Source organism: Phyllostomus hastatus, unplaced genomic scaffold (genome assembly GCF_019186645.2).
Source record: "Phyllostomus hastatus isolate PE091 unplaced genomic scaffold, TTU_PhHast_1.1 phas_contig_86, whole genome shotgun sequence".
Classification (NCBI taxonomy): domain Eukaryota; kingdom Metazoa; phylum Chordata; class Mammalia; order Chiroptera; family Phyllostomidae; genus Phyllostomus; species Phyllostomus hastatus.
The window spans coordinates 11,511,503-11,526,916 of NW_025333977.1; the positions used below are offsets into that span (position 1 = coordinate 11,511,503).

A 15,414-nucleotide genomic window follows, 5' to 3' on the forward strand; every position below is an offset into this window, starting at 1 on the left:
GACATCCCAGACCTCTGGCTTTGTAATAAATTCTATGTTCAAACCTCCAGTCTTTGCCTCTGATAGCGAAAGGGAAGCCTGGAGTTTAAAACAACACAAAACAAAACAAAACAATACAAACTTTCATCCAAGTCATGCTTTGTTTTATTATTTTTTAAAACAGCTTTATTGAAATACAATTTATATGTCTCAAAATAAATCTTTAAATAATTTTAGTAAATTTATAGTACAACTATAATAAAAATTCAGTTTTAGAACATTCCCATAACCTCAGAAAATTTCCTCCTGCCTGTCTGTAGTTACTCGCGGTTCCCATTCCAGGAGCCAGGTGACTGCTGAGCTGCTTGTCCCTGTAAATGTGCCTTTCTTAGGCATGTCATAAACACAGAACTATGTAATGTGTAGCCTTTTGGTCTAGCTTCTTTTACTTAGCATAATATTTTTAAGGGAGATTCATGTTGTTGCATATTCCATTCTTTTAAATGCTAACTAGAATTATATAAATATAACATTTTATTTATCCACTCGCTATTTGATAAACATTTGGATAGTTTTCTAGTTTTAGTTATGAATAATGCTGTTATAAATATTTGTGTACATGTCCTAATGTGGTCATATTTTTTAATATCTATTAGTGGAATTCCTTGGTTCTCTGTGAGATGAACTTTTTAGGAAAATCTTTTGTCCAAAGATAAGACAAATATTTCTGACCAGCTTTTTCTATTGTAAGGCAGTGGTAGAAATTTTGCTAATGGTTAATAATTTAGGAAGTACTAATGACACTTATAAAAAAATAAACATACCATGTGTCCTGTCTTCTCCCAGCATTATGACCAGGCTCCAGACAAGTTTATGAGAAATTACCTATTATGAAGAGGCCTGAACAAAATAATTTGAATTGTGAATTTCCAATTTTTCCACACTTGCCTCCTATAGCGCTACACCACTTTCCCTTGAATATATAAAGTGATGCATAAATACTGGAGATCTTGCTGATGGCTGTGGGCATACTTAAATGTTAATTGAAAAGCTTAACTGTCCTGGAATTATGTTTTGGTTTGGACGTGTGGCTGGTGCTGTGAGAATACCTGTGTTGGCTTGTCCTCAGACTCTCTTGGTGAGGGTTTTCTGATGAGACTTCTCTCCAGGGAAGCAGAAGAGTTGACATCTGAAAGTTTCTTTCCTTCAGCAGAGCCTGGAGTTTTTCCAATTTGGCCTCTTTATTTTACTTTCTTAGTTATTCCAAAACTAAGCCCATGCAAATCTAAGCCCATACTAATTTTCATGGCTGGTTCAATTTCTCACAGTATAATAAATTGTTCTCCAAACCCACGTGTTAAGAATGTCTGATAAATAGCAAACTCCCTAACAGTTCCTCTACTAATCACAAATAGTTGGCACATAAACTGGCTTGCCATCTGTATACTTGCATGTTTAAAATTCTTTGGATATTAGCAGATTCTTTTCTGTTTTCAATGAATCCAGTTTTGTGGCTGCATAATTAAATGTTTCCTGGCCCTGGCTGGCTGTGGTTTCTAATGGAATAGAAACCATACGTTCTAAGTGGACTCAGCCAAAAGCATTTGACTTTACTTGTAAGAAATTGAATCAATTAAAATTTTTCCATGTCATAGAAAAATTTTTTGAGCCGTGGGATCCATAACAGGCCCCCAATGCTTGATCGGTTAGCCAATGATGGATAAGATTCCCCAAGGGGGGAATGACCTAAGACAGGCATGATCATGGGGTGGCCCCTAGGAAGAACTTGGGGGCTATAGCAAAAGGGGGTGATGGACCCTCGCCCCTTGGCTTTGACATACCCTGAGTCCTCATTCTGTCTGCAAGAAGTCTCCTAATCACTTGGCTGCCTTACTTCCCCTGCCTGACTTAAGTCTGAAACAATGACAGAGGGCAGTGTAGCCCTGTGCTGGAAAGGGTGGGTTCCCCTGGTGATCAGGCCTGAGAAAGAATATGTAAAATCCTGTGAAATCTGCTTTGCTAAGAATGCTGTCAATTAAATGATAAGGGCGCGAGCAGGAAATGAGTGTGTTTCCCAAAGTTTTGTAGCCCTTTAGCTAACAGACCCTGACTCAGAATAAGCCCTTGTAGTTCTTTGTACACTATCTGTTGTTTGATCCTTACTGCCTGACAATGATTAATGAGCTTCTCCAGTATTCCTGTGCAAATTGAAAGCCAATAAAAACTCGTCAAGGCAAGGGTCGGGGCACTCTCCTTTGAGAGAGTGGCCGTGCCATCCCTTTTCCTCCACAGGACTCAGTCTGTGTGAATGTATCTCATCTCATTCATAACTACGCAGACACTGGTCAGCAGTGTCCGCAACATTTCCTGACTGTGTCACCTTGGGCAACTTATTTACTTCTCTGTATCGCATGTTTTCTCATCTGTAAAATGGAGCTGATAACTCAGCGCCTCCCCATGGGATTTCATAAAGAGTAAATCAGTTATTGTGTGTAAAATGTTCTTAAGGGTTTCTAGGCTAGAGGAAGTGCTATATGTTACTGGTATCAGTAATTGCTGAGTCTCCTGGTGTGCTTGTTTGAGAGATTAAAGGGTTTTTAACAGCTCTGCTTTTAATAAATCTAGACAGATACGTAGCAGTTATTAAGCACCTTCTGTGGGTCAAGCACTATTTCATGCAATTCCCACAATTATCCAGAGACCACTTCTTGCACCACTTTTTTCCTCAGAGGATGCTGAGGTGCAGGGAGATTGAGAGTACTGCTCAGTGGCTCATGGGAAGGAAGAGGAGAGTGGAGCTGGGATTTACACCCACACTCCACACTGGCCCCATACTCCAGAGTCCTGCCACATACCATGAAGCCTCTATGATGAAAATGAGAAGATAGGGTGCCAGTTAAGTAGTGTGTGATCTGTTCCTTACCACCTCTGTCATCATGACCCAATGCTGACCTTTTGACATCATTTCCAAAGACTTCTAAATGTCAAGTAATAGAGACCAGATCAGATCAAGGTAAAATTGCAGAATAAGTGGTGATGTGGCTTTATGTAATCTTGCACCTCCATGTCTCTCTGAAAAAGCACTTCATGGAATCTATAGAGCAAGGAAGGATCTTGGAAACAAATATGTATTGTCCTCATATTTCAAGTGAGAGAAAAGAGGCAGAGAGAGCTGTAATGCCACTGGAGGTGACAAAGTGACATAGCCAGGGCTGGAACCCAGGCCTTTGCTTTCTGTTGCAGGCCTCTCTTCATTGCCTTATGACACATTTACGGGCGCTGAGTCCAGACACCCAGTGCAGAAAAAGCCCCTAAAAGACCAAATTGACGGAATAAGGAGATTATTAAGAATAAGAAAAAGTACTAGAAGTGCCTCGAAAATCACCGCTTTTGTATCCAGAGTCAGCATGTACAGGCTTTATGAGTTTTTGGAAAGGAGTAAGTTGTAGTTGGAACATGTCTTTAGAGCCTGTTGTGCTGTTGGTTTAGGATTCATAAAGTGGCAAGATGATGATGTTTATCACGGTCTAATAAAGACTTTTAGGGGCTGCTTCTTTAGAGAGCTCCAGTAGTTTCACTTGCCCCAAAATATAAGAATTAGAATAAAAACAAACAATACCTATATCTGTCTTAGTTTGTTAGGGCTGCTATAACAAAATACCACAGACTGGGTGGCTGAAACAATAGAAATTTATTTTTTCACAATTCTGGAGGCTAGAAGTCCAAAATCAAGGTGTCAACAAAAGTTGATTTCTTCTGAGGCATCTCTCCTTGGCTTACAGACGGCTGTCTTCTCCCTGTGTTTTCTTCCCGCTGAATGTGTCTTTGTCCTAATTCGCTCTTCTTATAAGGACACCAGTAATATAGGATTAGGGCCCACCAGAATGACCTCATTTTACCTCAATTACCTCTTTTTAATTGTTGTTCTATTACAGTTGTCCCAATTTCCCCTTCCCCTGTTGATCTCCCCTGCTCCAGCCACCCCCCCACTCCGACAGCCGATCCCCATCCTGTTGTCCATGTCCATGGGTCATTTTACCTGTTTGTTGATTAAACATTTCCCCTTCTTTCCCTCTTTATCTCCATCCCCCCTGCCCTCTGGTCATTGTCAGTCTGTTCCTTGTTTCCATACCTCTGGTTCTATTTTGCATGTTTGTTTGTTTTGTTTTGTTCACTAGGTTCCTCTTATGGATGAGATCATATGGTAATTGTCTTTCACCACCAGACTTATTTCACTTAGCATAATGTTCTCCAGTTTTACCCATGCTGTTAAAAAGGATAGTAGCTCCTTCTTTCTTTCTGCTGTGTAGTATTCCATTGTGTAAATGTGCCACAGTTTTTTGATCCACTCAATTACCTTTTCAAACACCCTATGTCCAAGACAGTCACATTCTGAGATATTTACTCAGGTGTTAGGACCTCAATATATGAATTGGGGGGTACCCATAACAATATCTATGTCTGTGTCCAATCTATGTTTATATCTGTGTCATCATTTGTGGGTCTTATTTGAACTTGAAATAATAATGAAAACTCCTGCAAATCTTGTGTGACAATGAAGGCATGCACATTCCAAATCTAATTTCCCTAGCTTAATTAGCATGTGGCCTGTTAGCACAAACTTATTGGAATGAACATTCTCACAGTCACCCATCACCTAATTTCCAGGCTCCTGAGACCCACTGCTCCATTAATGCTGGGAAGGGTGAGAACAGCTGGGTAAGTCCCCAAGCCACAGGCTGGCTGTCAGAAAGCCCATGTGGCGTCCGATCTGAAAAGACGCACTGTGGGTAGCAAGAAAAATGCTCACCCTGTGAGCATTCCTCTGGCCTCAGTCTCTTTGTTCTCTTTGTGGCACGTACGAATGTCTGGAACGCTTGTCTGCACACAAGAGGTGCAGACCTGAATGTGGGGCAATTATTTACTCCTTCTAAGTGGGCAGGCTGTGTGAAACTAGAACATGCAGAATTTTCTATTCTTTTTTTAAGAAGTCACATTTATCAAAGAATTTGGTATATTCCCATACTCCTCCCTTCTTCCCTCCCTCCTTCCTTTTCTTCCTTATCTTCCTTTCTCAGTTATTTTCAGGGAGGGTCTGCCTGTACAAGGCACTCTGTGAGGTCCTGTAGGGGATCCAAAGATGACTCAGAGGGGTTCCACCATGCATGTTTTATTCCGATGACCTATTCCTTGTTCTGCTTTTGGGTATATTTTCAGGCCTTGGTGTGCTAGTTCTTGGCAATCCTGAAAGCCACTTCAGTGAACAGTGTTGAGTGGAGATCTTCTGAACCCTGGATGCTTCTCTCTGTAGAATTGACAGCACTCTTACCTGGTCCCTTAACCAGCTTCCCAAACCTTCTCCCCCTCAGTGACTGGTTCCTGATCCCTCCGGACCCACCATGATCATTGGGCTCATCTTGCCTCCCAGGCTGCTTTATTTTTCCCTTTTTCTGAGCTGTTCCTTCTGATTGCCTCTTCTCACTTTGACTCTTTTCCTGATTCACATTGATCATTTCCGATGAGCCAGCTTAGTATGAAAAAGTAAACGTTTGAATGATCTGCTTCCTCTGTACCCACTGTTGTTTATTCCAGAGAACAGAGATATCGAGGGTAAAAAGAAGTCATCCTAAGTTCATTTGTTCTTTTCTATGGCCCTCACTCCATCCTAAAGTTACTTCCCAACCACTGAACATTAGGCAGTATATTTATTTTTAAAGAGTGGGAAGGGCATGGAGTGTAAAGAATGAGATTCCACAATGTGATTTAAACCTTATCTACAGGTTAAAAAATGTTTAAAATTTATATCTGGACTAGAATTCAAGACAAGCACACAGTCTACTTGAAAATTTAATTCTTACAACTTAATTTGGCTGGGAAGAACTAGTCAGACCTGCTATTTTTTTAATCATATAGACATTAATCATGTAGAGTGTTTCCTTCCACACCTGCCAACCCCTGGGAAGGCAGCCTCCCTCCTCTCCTGCTAATCAAATGCACGCCCCAGGCAAAGCCCCACCCCTCTGTAAGGGCTGCCTAGGCATCTGTGAGCTCCTTGAAGTGCAGCCTCTACATCATCTTTGCACCCCAGCAACAGCAAAGTCAGTACCTAATAGGGTCTCAGTAGAAGTGTGGGGAATTAATAAATGAGGAGCCTTCTCCAGCTTCCTGTAAGCATTCCCCTGCTAAACTCCAGTGTGTTTAGTGTCCGTACAGCTCATTCAAAAACTAATGTGTGCCTGACATTGCTAATTAGCCCCCTTATGACTGCATGCTCTGTCCTTTCCACCTAGATTGCCACTTCCTTGAAGAAGACAGTGTTTCATTTTTTCTCTCCATATTTCTCTCTATTGTCTAGTGCAAAGATGGTGCTCACAAATGTTGATTTGTACCCTGATCCTTTTTGCTTGACAGCAGTGTCTGTTGGGAACCACATTCAGAAAGCCAATTTAGCGGAAGCCACAACTTTATTGGAAATACATCCGTACAAGGAGTCTGGCCTCCATGCATTTTAAATGGAGAGATAAATTTCTACCGGCCAGTTGGTGTTTAGCTTGATTCATTTATGAAGCAGTTGCTCTGCACCTGATACTGAACCAGGCAATGTTCCTGACTCGCACTTTGCTGCTCACCCGTGATTTGGGGATAGTGCTAGTCCTCACCAGCGGGCCACAGATGACCAGCGGGCAGTGTACACACTTCCAGACACCTGGCCGGCACCTTTCTGGGTGGTGATGTGGACCAGCTTTTTCCCTAGTGTATGCAGGCCCCTTTTGGGTGGTGCCAGAGTGCTGTCTCCTCCTCCCCCACCCTTGGTCAATCTCTGGGAGCTGGAATAGATTTTGCAGCAAGTTAGATGGCTTGAGTCCAAGAAGTCTGTATTGTGGCTTTTCAGGAAACATCAAGCTTGTCTGCTTAAGAAATGATGTGCAAAGGGGAAATGAACCCTGGCAAGGCTAGTAATAGGGATTTTAGGCTGTGTTTTCGCAAGTCAGCCAGTCACAGAGTATTTCTGTGTTAATTCACTGGCATGTTCCGTGGCAGAAGCACCTCCACTCTGCCTCTCCCCTGTTCCAACTGTTGTGCTGCAGCAAGATTTGGTTTGAATCTGGGCAGAGGCCCCCTTTTATGAGCTGCCCTCAGATTCTGTTACAGCGAGTCTGTGAAAGTGATCCTTGCCTCTTTCCCCTTGCACACAAAGGCAGGGAGCTCTTTGAGGTAACTAACTGCCTGCTCCTCCGTAACTGCAAAGCCAGTGCTCCTCTGGGCTCCACGACCCAAGCTTTTGCCTGAAAATGAGTGGGAAGGGGTCTTGAGGAGCCCCCACGACATCCCTGAGTAGGGCAGGGAGGGAGCTGACAGCTGGAGTGGATGGAGACCACCGGTCCCCGGGGACCGGGTTCCGATTAGCTGCTTCTCGGGATGCTCAGCGTGCCAGCTGAGCATCCTGCCTGTGGTCCAGAGGGTGCTGGCGGCGCATCTTGCGGTATGCCTGCGTGGATTTGAGCCATCGCCCAGAGGCGAGCCCGCATTCAGAAACAGCAGCGGACAGGCTTCCGGCCGGGCTGTGTGCAGACAGCACGAATGCTCAGCTCTAGGCGTCTGCAACAGCCTCCCGACTGCATGGATTTGGCCGTTTAATCAGCCGAGATTACTGCCCGGGAAGACTGGCGAGCCTGATCCCCGCACCAGCTGCGGTGACAACTTCAGGGCTGGCTATTGACTTCTGTGGGTGCCTGGGCTCCGTCCTACACTGCATCTGCTGCTGCTGCTGCCGCCGCTTCCCGGGATCTGAAGTCGGCCACGAGGACTCCTCCGACGGCATCCCCAGGAAGGGGGGTGGGACAAGGAGGGGTTAAAAGACGAGCAGAAACCCACCCAACTACTCACCCTCTCGTGACTGCCTGCGCTCTGGGGTTCTGAGAGGGACCGTGCGCTGCCCGGGGAAGCAATGCAAGTCTCCATAGCCTGCACAGAGCACAATTTGAAGAGTCGGAATGGTGAGGACCGACTTCTGAGCAAGCAGAGCTCCAACGCCCCCAATGTGGTGAACGCAGCCCGGGCCAAATTCCGCACGGTCGCTATCATCGCGCGCAGCCTGGGGACGTTCACCCCTCAGCACCACATTTCTCTCAAGGAGTCCACTGCAAAGCAGACTGGCATGAAATATAGGTATGGATGTAAGATTCCCTCTGCCCGGGGTTTCCGTGGTCGGTACAGGTGCAGTGGAGGCAGTTCCTCAGGTTTGCAAAGTGACTTATTCATTGGTGGGTCGCTGAATTCAGAATTATCAGGCATCTCCGAAATAGCTTCTTAGGAGCATGGCTGTGTTGGGATGTGTGTGGATAGGATTTTTTTTAAATGCGGTCCTTTGTGTATATTTTAAAGTGTTAGGAACACCTTAGGAGCTGTATGCATTCCGGTCTGCAGAGAAAAACGCAACTGCTGGAAACTGGCATTGAGATCAGGGCAGCTTTGCAACAGCATGTGGTTGTCCCAGTTTATGGTACAGATTGTAGTGTCTGTGGTTATACTATTAAAAATAGTTTCCTATCTAGTACTGCATTCTTATTTATCTTTCGAAAGACCAAGGTATCAAATGGTATGCAAGCTTTTGAGGAAGTTTTGTTGGAGGCAGAGACACCTTATGATGGCAATTTAGATTGAACACTGACGCATTTAAATCCAAATTACTGCTGGAAATAAAATGTAGACTTTGTTGTGAAGTACGGAGAAAGAAGTCAGTTGTTGTAATACCATAGTTTCCTCATGAAAATTTAAGGTCCCTCTTCTGCTGTTGTTCATAGTTGAAAGTCTTCTTGGTAGTAGTTGATGCTCTCTTAAATGGGGGATGACTTAAATTTGATACGTAGAAAATTGCAGTATTCAGTTATGTGACTCCTGCTTTCTCATTAGATCTGCTTTGTACTGAGTTTTTCTGACTTTATTTTTTTTTTAAAGCTACTGTGCTTCTAATCTCTAAAAGAGTTTGGAGATGCAGAGGAGAAAAACTAATGATGCACCTTCCAAAGACTTTGCTTACCTTAATTTGCAGGTACAATTTCGTCAATGATTTACATTTAACTGTCCAGCCTTTTTCTTAGGAACCAGGTTTTAGGATAGAAGGAACTGAATGCAATTAAAATAATGCACATCTAAAATTATTCCCCATGTGGGATTTTTGAAATAAGCACTTACACCAATTTCTATAAAACTTGTCCCTGAAAAAGTTTTCTTTGCAGAGTTATAGGAAAGCTTCTTATTGCAAGAACTTCAAGCTCTGTTGTTTTGATGTATTTCTGAGCCATAAAGAAAGTGGGGCTGGGGGCAGGGGCACTAAAAACCATAGCGAAAGCCCTTCGCCCCAACCTCAGTACAGTGCACAGAGCCTGACTCCAGGCAGCTCCCCGCCTGTCAGCCGTGGATCTCTGCTTTCCTGCTACTCCCCTGATGGGGAGTGGGGGCCCACACTGCCAGTTCACTAACCAGGACTGCACTCTCCAGTGCACTGGCATTTTCTATTATTGCTGCTTCTGTGGCACATACCCAACCCCTGCCCCGTGGACACAGCGCCGCTCTGCTGCTCTGCATCCAACTCCACTGCATCCAGCTCCACTGCTGAGACGAAGAGGAACTGCTCGCTGCTTTTCTCCCAAGGGCCTCCTTGAAATGGGACCCTCAGAGTTAAGGCAAATCAGAGAGGTGATTTGAATTGTGGCCTCCAGCACTTTAGCAGCATCATGAACTTTTTTTTTTGTAAACCAGAAGAAATAAAAAGTAACCCCCTTCATTTCTTGTGGCAGAGTTTCATGGTTGCTTGGGGATCATTGTACTGAAGAGTTTGGCCTTATGAAGGCTTTCGGAGGCAGATTTTCATTAAGGGTTTTCTCATAATACTTACGGTTCAGCTCAGATGGATGATAATTGTCTCTTGCCCAAAGGCCCAGTGTGCTAGTGAGATTCACATGGGGCTCTTTCATTACTGGTAACTAAGGTCAGCTCTTCTCTGACAGAGTGCGCCACATGTGGTCTTCAGTGTACTTGGAATTGAATATGCTATTTGTTGTTTATGTTGACTGGACCAGATACCTGGTCTCTACTTCCCTTCTTATTCTGGACCTTTCTATGATAGGCAGGCAGTTTTGTGTCTGAGAGAGTATGACTTAACCCCTCTCTTTTACAAATTCCACTCAGAGTGACCTTTGGGAAAGAAATTATGAGATTATGCCAAATGTACACAAAGATTTTCTTAGTGTCAGAAAGAGCGGGGAGGAGAGACAAACTAACCGTGTACTTTATAAAAAATGATAGAAATAGTTTTATCAGCCAAGCTCTCCTTTTCTTTGACATTGATGTCACTAAAATATAATGTACACGTGTAGACTAATGATAATAGCAAAAAAAAAAAATGCCATGGATTGGGGAAGCTTGGGGAGGTAATCAGGAGAACGTCTGAAGGAACTAGAGGAAAGTCATTGACTAATTGTGTTTATAATAATATTCTCATCCTTGAAAATGATTTCTATAGATATAGCTTAATCTAGGATCCATAAACCCTATAGAAGATCAAAATTGTTATAGTTTTGTACATTTTTCAAGGAGAAGGTTCATAGATTTCATTGAAATTGGAAAAGTGTCTACTGCTCAAGCTATGAAAGGGCAGTGTGAGAGAGTAGAGCGATGTTTGTTTAGTCAACAGGTACTTACTGAGCACCTCATCTGTCCCAGGAACCTTACTAGAACTGGGTGCACAAAGGCATAGCAACAGGCAAGGTCTGGGACTTACATTAAGGTTGGGAAAACAGACCATGGATGAGAAAACAAATACATAATAATCTACTGTGAGATATTCCTATGAAGGCTATATTTTGGGGGTGATAGTCATGTCTGGGCCAACTTGGTTTATACATTTTGAGGCTGTCATCTCTGCTGTAGTTTCAGGATTACGGTGGCATCTTGGGGCATGGGTAATTGTGTCCACATCTGCCACCTGTTTTTGCCACCCCAAGGACTTCTTCCACATTTCAGCACTGCTGCAAGGTGCTACCTGGCCTTTGAGGACTTACTTATAACCCTGACAGATGAGTAGAGTGCCTCCTATCATTTAATGCCTTATGATTTTTGAAGCCCAATTCATATCAAAATCTGTGATTCCCGATTAATCAGGAACTCACGAATTTGGGGTTTTAGAAATGCATATATGTATGTGAAGCATCTGAATTCTGCAAGAATAAAATGTTCAAAGTCACTATTAAACCCACACTACCCTTGTGCAAGAATCTTGCATAAAATTAATTAGCTATTGTTTTAAGGCTAAAGACGGAAAAAATTCCACTAGGACAATTTGCAACTCAAATGATACTGTCAGCCCAAAGAACAAGATTCCACCTAATATTCATCCTGGGGACTATCTTGTGTGTTAATAACAGAATTATTGCATTACTGATAGAGTTTACACCTGTGCTTTACCAATGCATGAATGCTTTGTGTGTGTTATGTTACAATGCATATGTTAATTGTGTGTATGTGTTTAATCTCAGACTTCATCACACTACGTTAGAGTTTGATGTATAATCTGCAACCATATGTGGTAGATGTAGACACACACATGAACCTTTCATCCTACGAAAGCCAAATCACTCAGAACACAAATTAAGTCAGGTTGGTTTGGTTGCTTTTGCTTGTTTGGTTGTTGGTGTTTTTTTTTTAAATTTTTAGAATGATCCAACTAGTAGTGTTTGACATGGTTTTGGCACTTTCATCATTCCAAATTGAGCACATTTGTACTGATAAGCTACCTCCAATTCTATAGTTGTTACTTTTGCTCTAGAGCATTTGAGTATTGATGAACCCAAATTCACTGAGAAAAATTTTACCTGTAATGTATACATTCATGTCAATATAACCTTGTGCTGTGTAGTTACATAAAACATTCATTGGAATCCTTAAGAATTCTTTCTCAGAAGAAATTATTGCCTGAGTAACAATCTAAATTCCACTAAAAACTTCTCTTTTTCCAAATTTCCAGGTTAATCATATTACCAGTTTTTGTTATCATTTTAAAACTTTTTTGAAATAATTACATATTCACAGGAATTCACACACACACGCATGTGCAGGGAATTTCCATGTACTCCAGTCCAGTTTTATAGTGGTCACGTCTTGCATGACGATAGCACAGCATCAAAACTAGTAAACTGACAGTGACACAGTCGACAGACTGTAGTCATATTTTACCAGTTACACATATATTCATGTGTGTGTATGTTTATTTGTCTACGCAATTTTATCACATGCAGAACTTTGTGTAACTAACACCACCACAAAGAAACAGAATTCTTACATCACTACAAAAGACTCCATTATGGCCACTAATCTGTGGTTTATCTCTATAATTTTGCTGTTTCAAAAACATTATATAAATGGAATGGTACAGTTTTTAAAATATTTTGGGATTGTTTTTTTCCCACTTAGCATAACTCTCTTGAGACCCATCCACATTGCTGTGCATATTAATAATTCATTTCTTTTTAGTTCTGAGTAGTATTCTATGGTGTGGAGTTTCCACAGTATTTTGTAACCACTCATCCACTGAAGGAAAATCAAGTTGTCACCACTACTCTTAGGATGCATTAGAGACCATCAGATTATAACATTATTTCCAAACCCTTTCCCTGCCATTCAGTAGCTCAGGAGATCAGATTTAAATGACCTAATGTGGCACCTGAGGTCCTTCACGATCTGACTATCATCAAGCTTTCCCATTGCTGTGTTTTGTTTTCTCATCTTACCTCCAACTTCCTGCTTTATCAGAAGTACCTAGTTATGAAAGGTCTGCTCACAGTGCCCTGAACCTTCTTGTTTCTTATGTCTCTGCGTCATTTTTCACGCTGTTCCTTCTGCCCTGGAATTCTCCTACCCCTCTTTATAAGTCAGGTAAACTCCTATGCATCCCTTAAGACCAGCTCTAGCATAATCTTCTCTGTGAAACCTTCCTTGGCTCCTTCCCAGATAGCATTAAATATTTACTCTTTAATGCCCTCACTGACTCTGGTCCTTATTTCTGTTATGGAAATGATCGAGAGCATAGCACTGCTATTATATATCTGCATTTATGTCTTCCCATTAGTTTGTGAACAGCATGACGTCTGGATTTTATTTATCCCTGTAACCCAGAGTCTAACCTGGCACCTAGCACATAATAGCTACTTAATAAATACTTGGAACATGACTACCCATGTGGGACACTCTGTTAAGTGCTGGAGACACAGAGAGTGAGAGTCTTCTGTTGACTATTTATAGTTTAGTCTGAGTAGTTTTCTACACAAAAGGGTGATATGTTAAGTGATGCAAAGAATAAATCTTGCTGTAGTGTTGGGAGCCCTCATTCAGCAAGGGCTGTCGGAGTCAGGGAGAGGTTTCATGAGAAAGGCGAGTGGAGCTTGGCGTTGAGGAAGGAAAACTACCAAGATGAGCAGAGAGGAGGAGAACAGCAGACTTTGGCAGGGGCAACTGTGTGTCCAAAACCCTGGGCGTGGAGTGATGGGAAACCATGGAACAGGGCAGAGGGCTCCTGCAGGGAAGTGGTGAGAGAGCACAATGCAGAAGTGAAGAGGGGTCGTATTGTGGTACCTTGGCGGTCACGCTAAGCAATTCAGTCACAAGGAAAACAGCTGTAGTGGAACCATTACTGATTTTTGATCAGGTATCTGGGTACAAAGTTCTGTTAAGAGAAGTTTAAACCTACAGTTATTCCAAAAAGAAAAATCTAAGAGTTTTAAGTTTGAACTAAGAGAATTCCTGTTGAATTCCACAGCACTCTGTCTTTTCCTACAGAGAAGCAAGACTACAGAGAAAAGACGCAGACCAGATGCCTTTTCCATGCCATTCCTTTCCCAGCCTCTTAAAGCACACGTCTCATCCACGGTTCTTTACCTCCCACGAGTGGTGGGCAGATTTTGAATCAAAGCAATTGAACTGAGATCAGTCTTGTCAGCCGATTACATAAAAGGCACTGTGTGTGCGTGTGTGCATGTGTGTGTGCGAGTGCCTCCGTATAGGGGAAAGTGGGAGGAAACAGGTGGGCTGAAGTGGAGGAAGAGGAGAAGAGCCAGCTCTGTGGCTGTGTTTCAAATAGAAAAATCTGACTTCAGTCCAGAGAAGACAGCAGCGTGGTTATTTAAAATGCCATTTTTTTTCTGTTTTTGGTAAAGAATACAATTGTCATTTCCGCTAACTCTCATCATGGGTGTGGGCCTTCCTCTCTTCCTCAAAGCAAAATGCTGAGAATGGGGAGGGACCGTTCTGAAAATTACTTGCTGATTCAATCTCCTGGAGTTTATCCCACCTCTGCAAAGCACCAGTCAGAAGTCTGGCATCCATGGGATGGTGAGAAAACGGTAGGAGGAAGGGAGCCTTCTGGAAGTTGTCAGGCAAATGCTGCTACAGTTCCCTGGTTACATGTGCGTGCACACACGTGTGTGTGTGTGTGTGTGTGTGTGTGTGCAGGTGCGAGGGAAGGGAGCCGTCCAAAGTGTTTCCAGAAGCAGCTCATCATCCAGCTGCAACATTTAATTGGGTTGCTTCCAGTGGAATCCTTCATCCCAAATCCACTCATTGACCCCCTGCGGAAGTGTGCTCATTTTAGAGGTATCATTTCATGAAAATGTCTGCAAACACTTCAACCTGTGGTAATTTGAGAAATGTTCAGAGGGGAGAAAAAATAACGTTAGACTCAAAAGGAAAATCAGATTAGTAAATATAGCTGATTTTCCCAATTCATTTTAACGAATTCATCGTCTATTATTAATATATTAATTCATGAAAGTATGAGGTTTGGGTCCAGTGAATCTGATTAAAATATAGGACTGTCGATATCTTTGAATATTATTCAAAACTCCTTTTAGGAGAGAAAACCTCTTTGTGAGAAGAATTGAATACATAAGCATCGATTCATACTTTTCCTACAAGAATTTAAAAGCCATTCTGATAGTTATCAGGCATTAAAAATGGTTCAGTGTTGCAAATTAATCATGCTGCAGGCTTAAAAAACATCACTGTCCTCAGTTTTCCACTCTTTTCAGAATTAGGAAATAGAGTGATAGAGACTGAGGAATTTCAGGCAAAAGTCTTTAAAGTTTCCATTTCAGTGTTGAGAATGATCAATCCCATTTGATCACTAGTAATGAAGAAGTTAGCGGTGGACATTAGCAGTGAGGGGACCTTAGGTACCATCTACAGCAGTCACGTTATTTTATAGAACATGGCCTGCTCCTTGGTCGGAGTTTCTCAGGGAGCTGATGGAAAGGTCAGGGCCAAACTCATGTCTCCTGACGCCATGGGCAGGACTCTTTGTACTCCTCTAGTTTCTACATTGCAGCTTCTTGGCGATGCCCCATTTTCAACATGGGAGAGAAGTACAGTTCGTTAACGGTTTCC

The 15,414-nt window shown here is 42.5% G+C and overlaps 1 protein-coding gene across 1 annotated transcript in view; it reads left to right on the forward strand.

The window, feature by feature from the left end:
* Positions 1-7,180: 7,180 nt before the first annotated feature.
* KCNAB1 (potassium voltage-gated channel subfamily A regulatory beta subunit 1) overlaps positions 7,181-15,414 on the forward strand; it is a 216,812-nt gene continuing 208,578 nt past the window's right edge. The window contains exon 1 of the mRNA XM_045852084.1: positions 7,181-8,148. Coding sequence (XP_045708040.1) covers positions 7,928-8,148 — 221 coding nt within the window. The 5' untranslated portion in view covers positions 7,181-7,927. The remainder of the gene's footprint in view (positions 8,149-15,414) is intronic.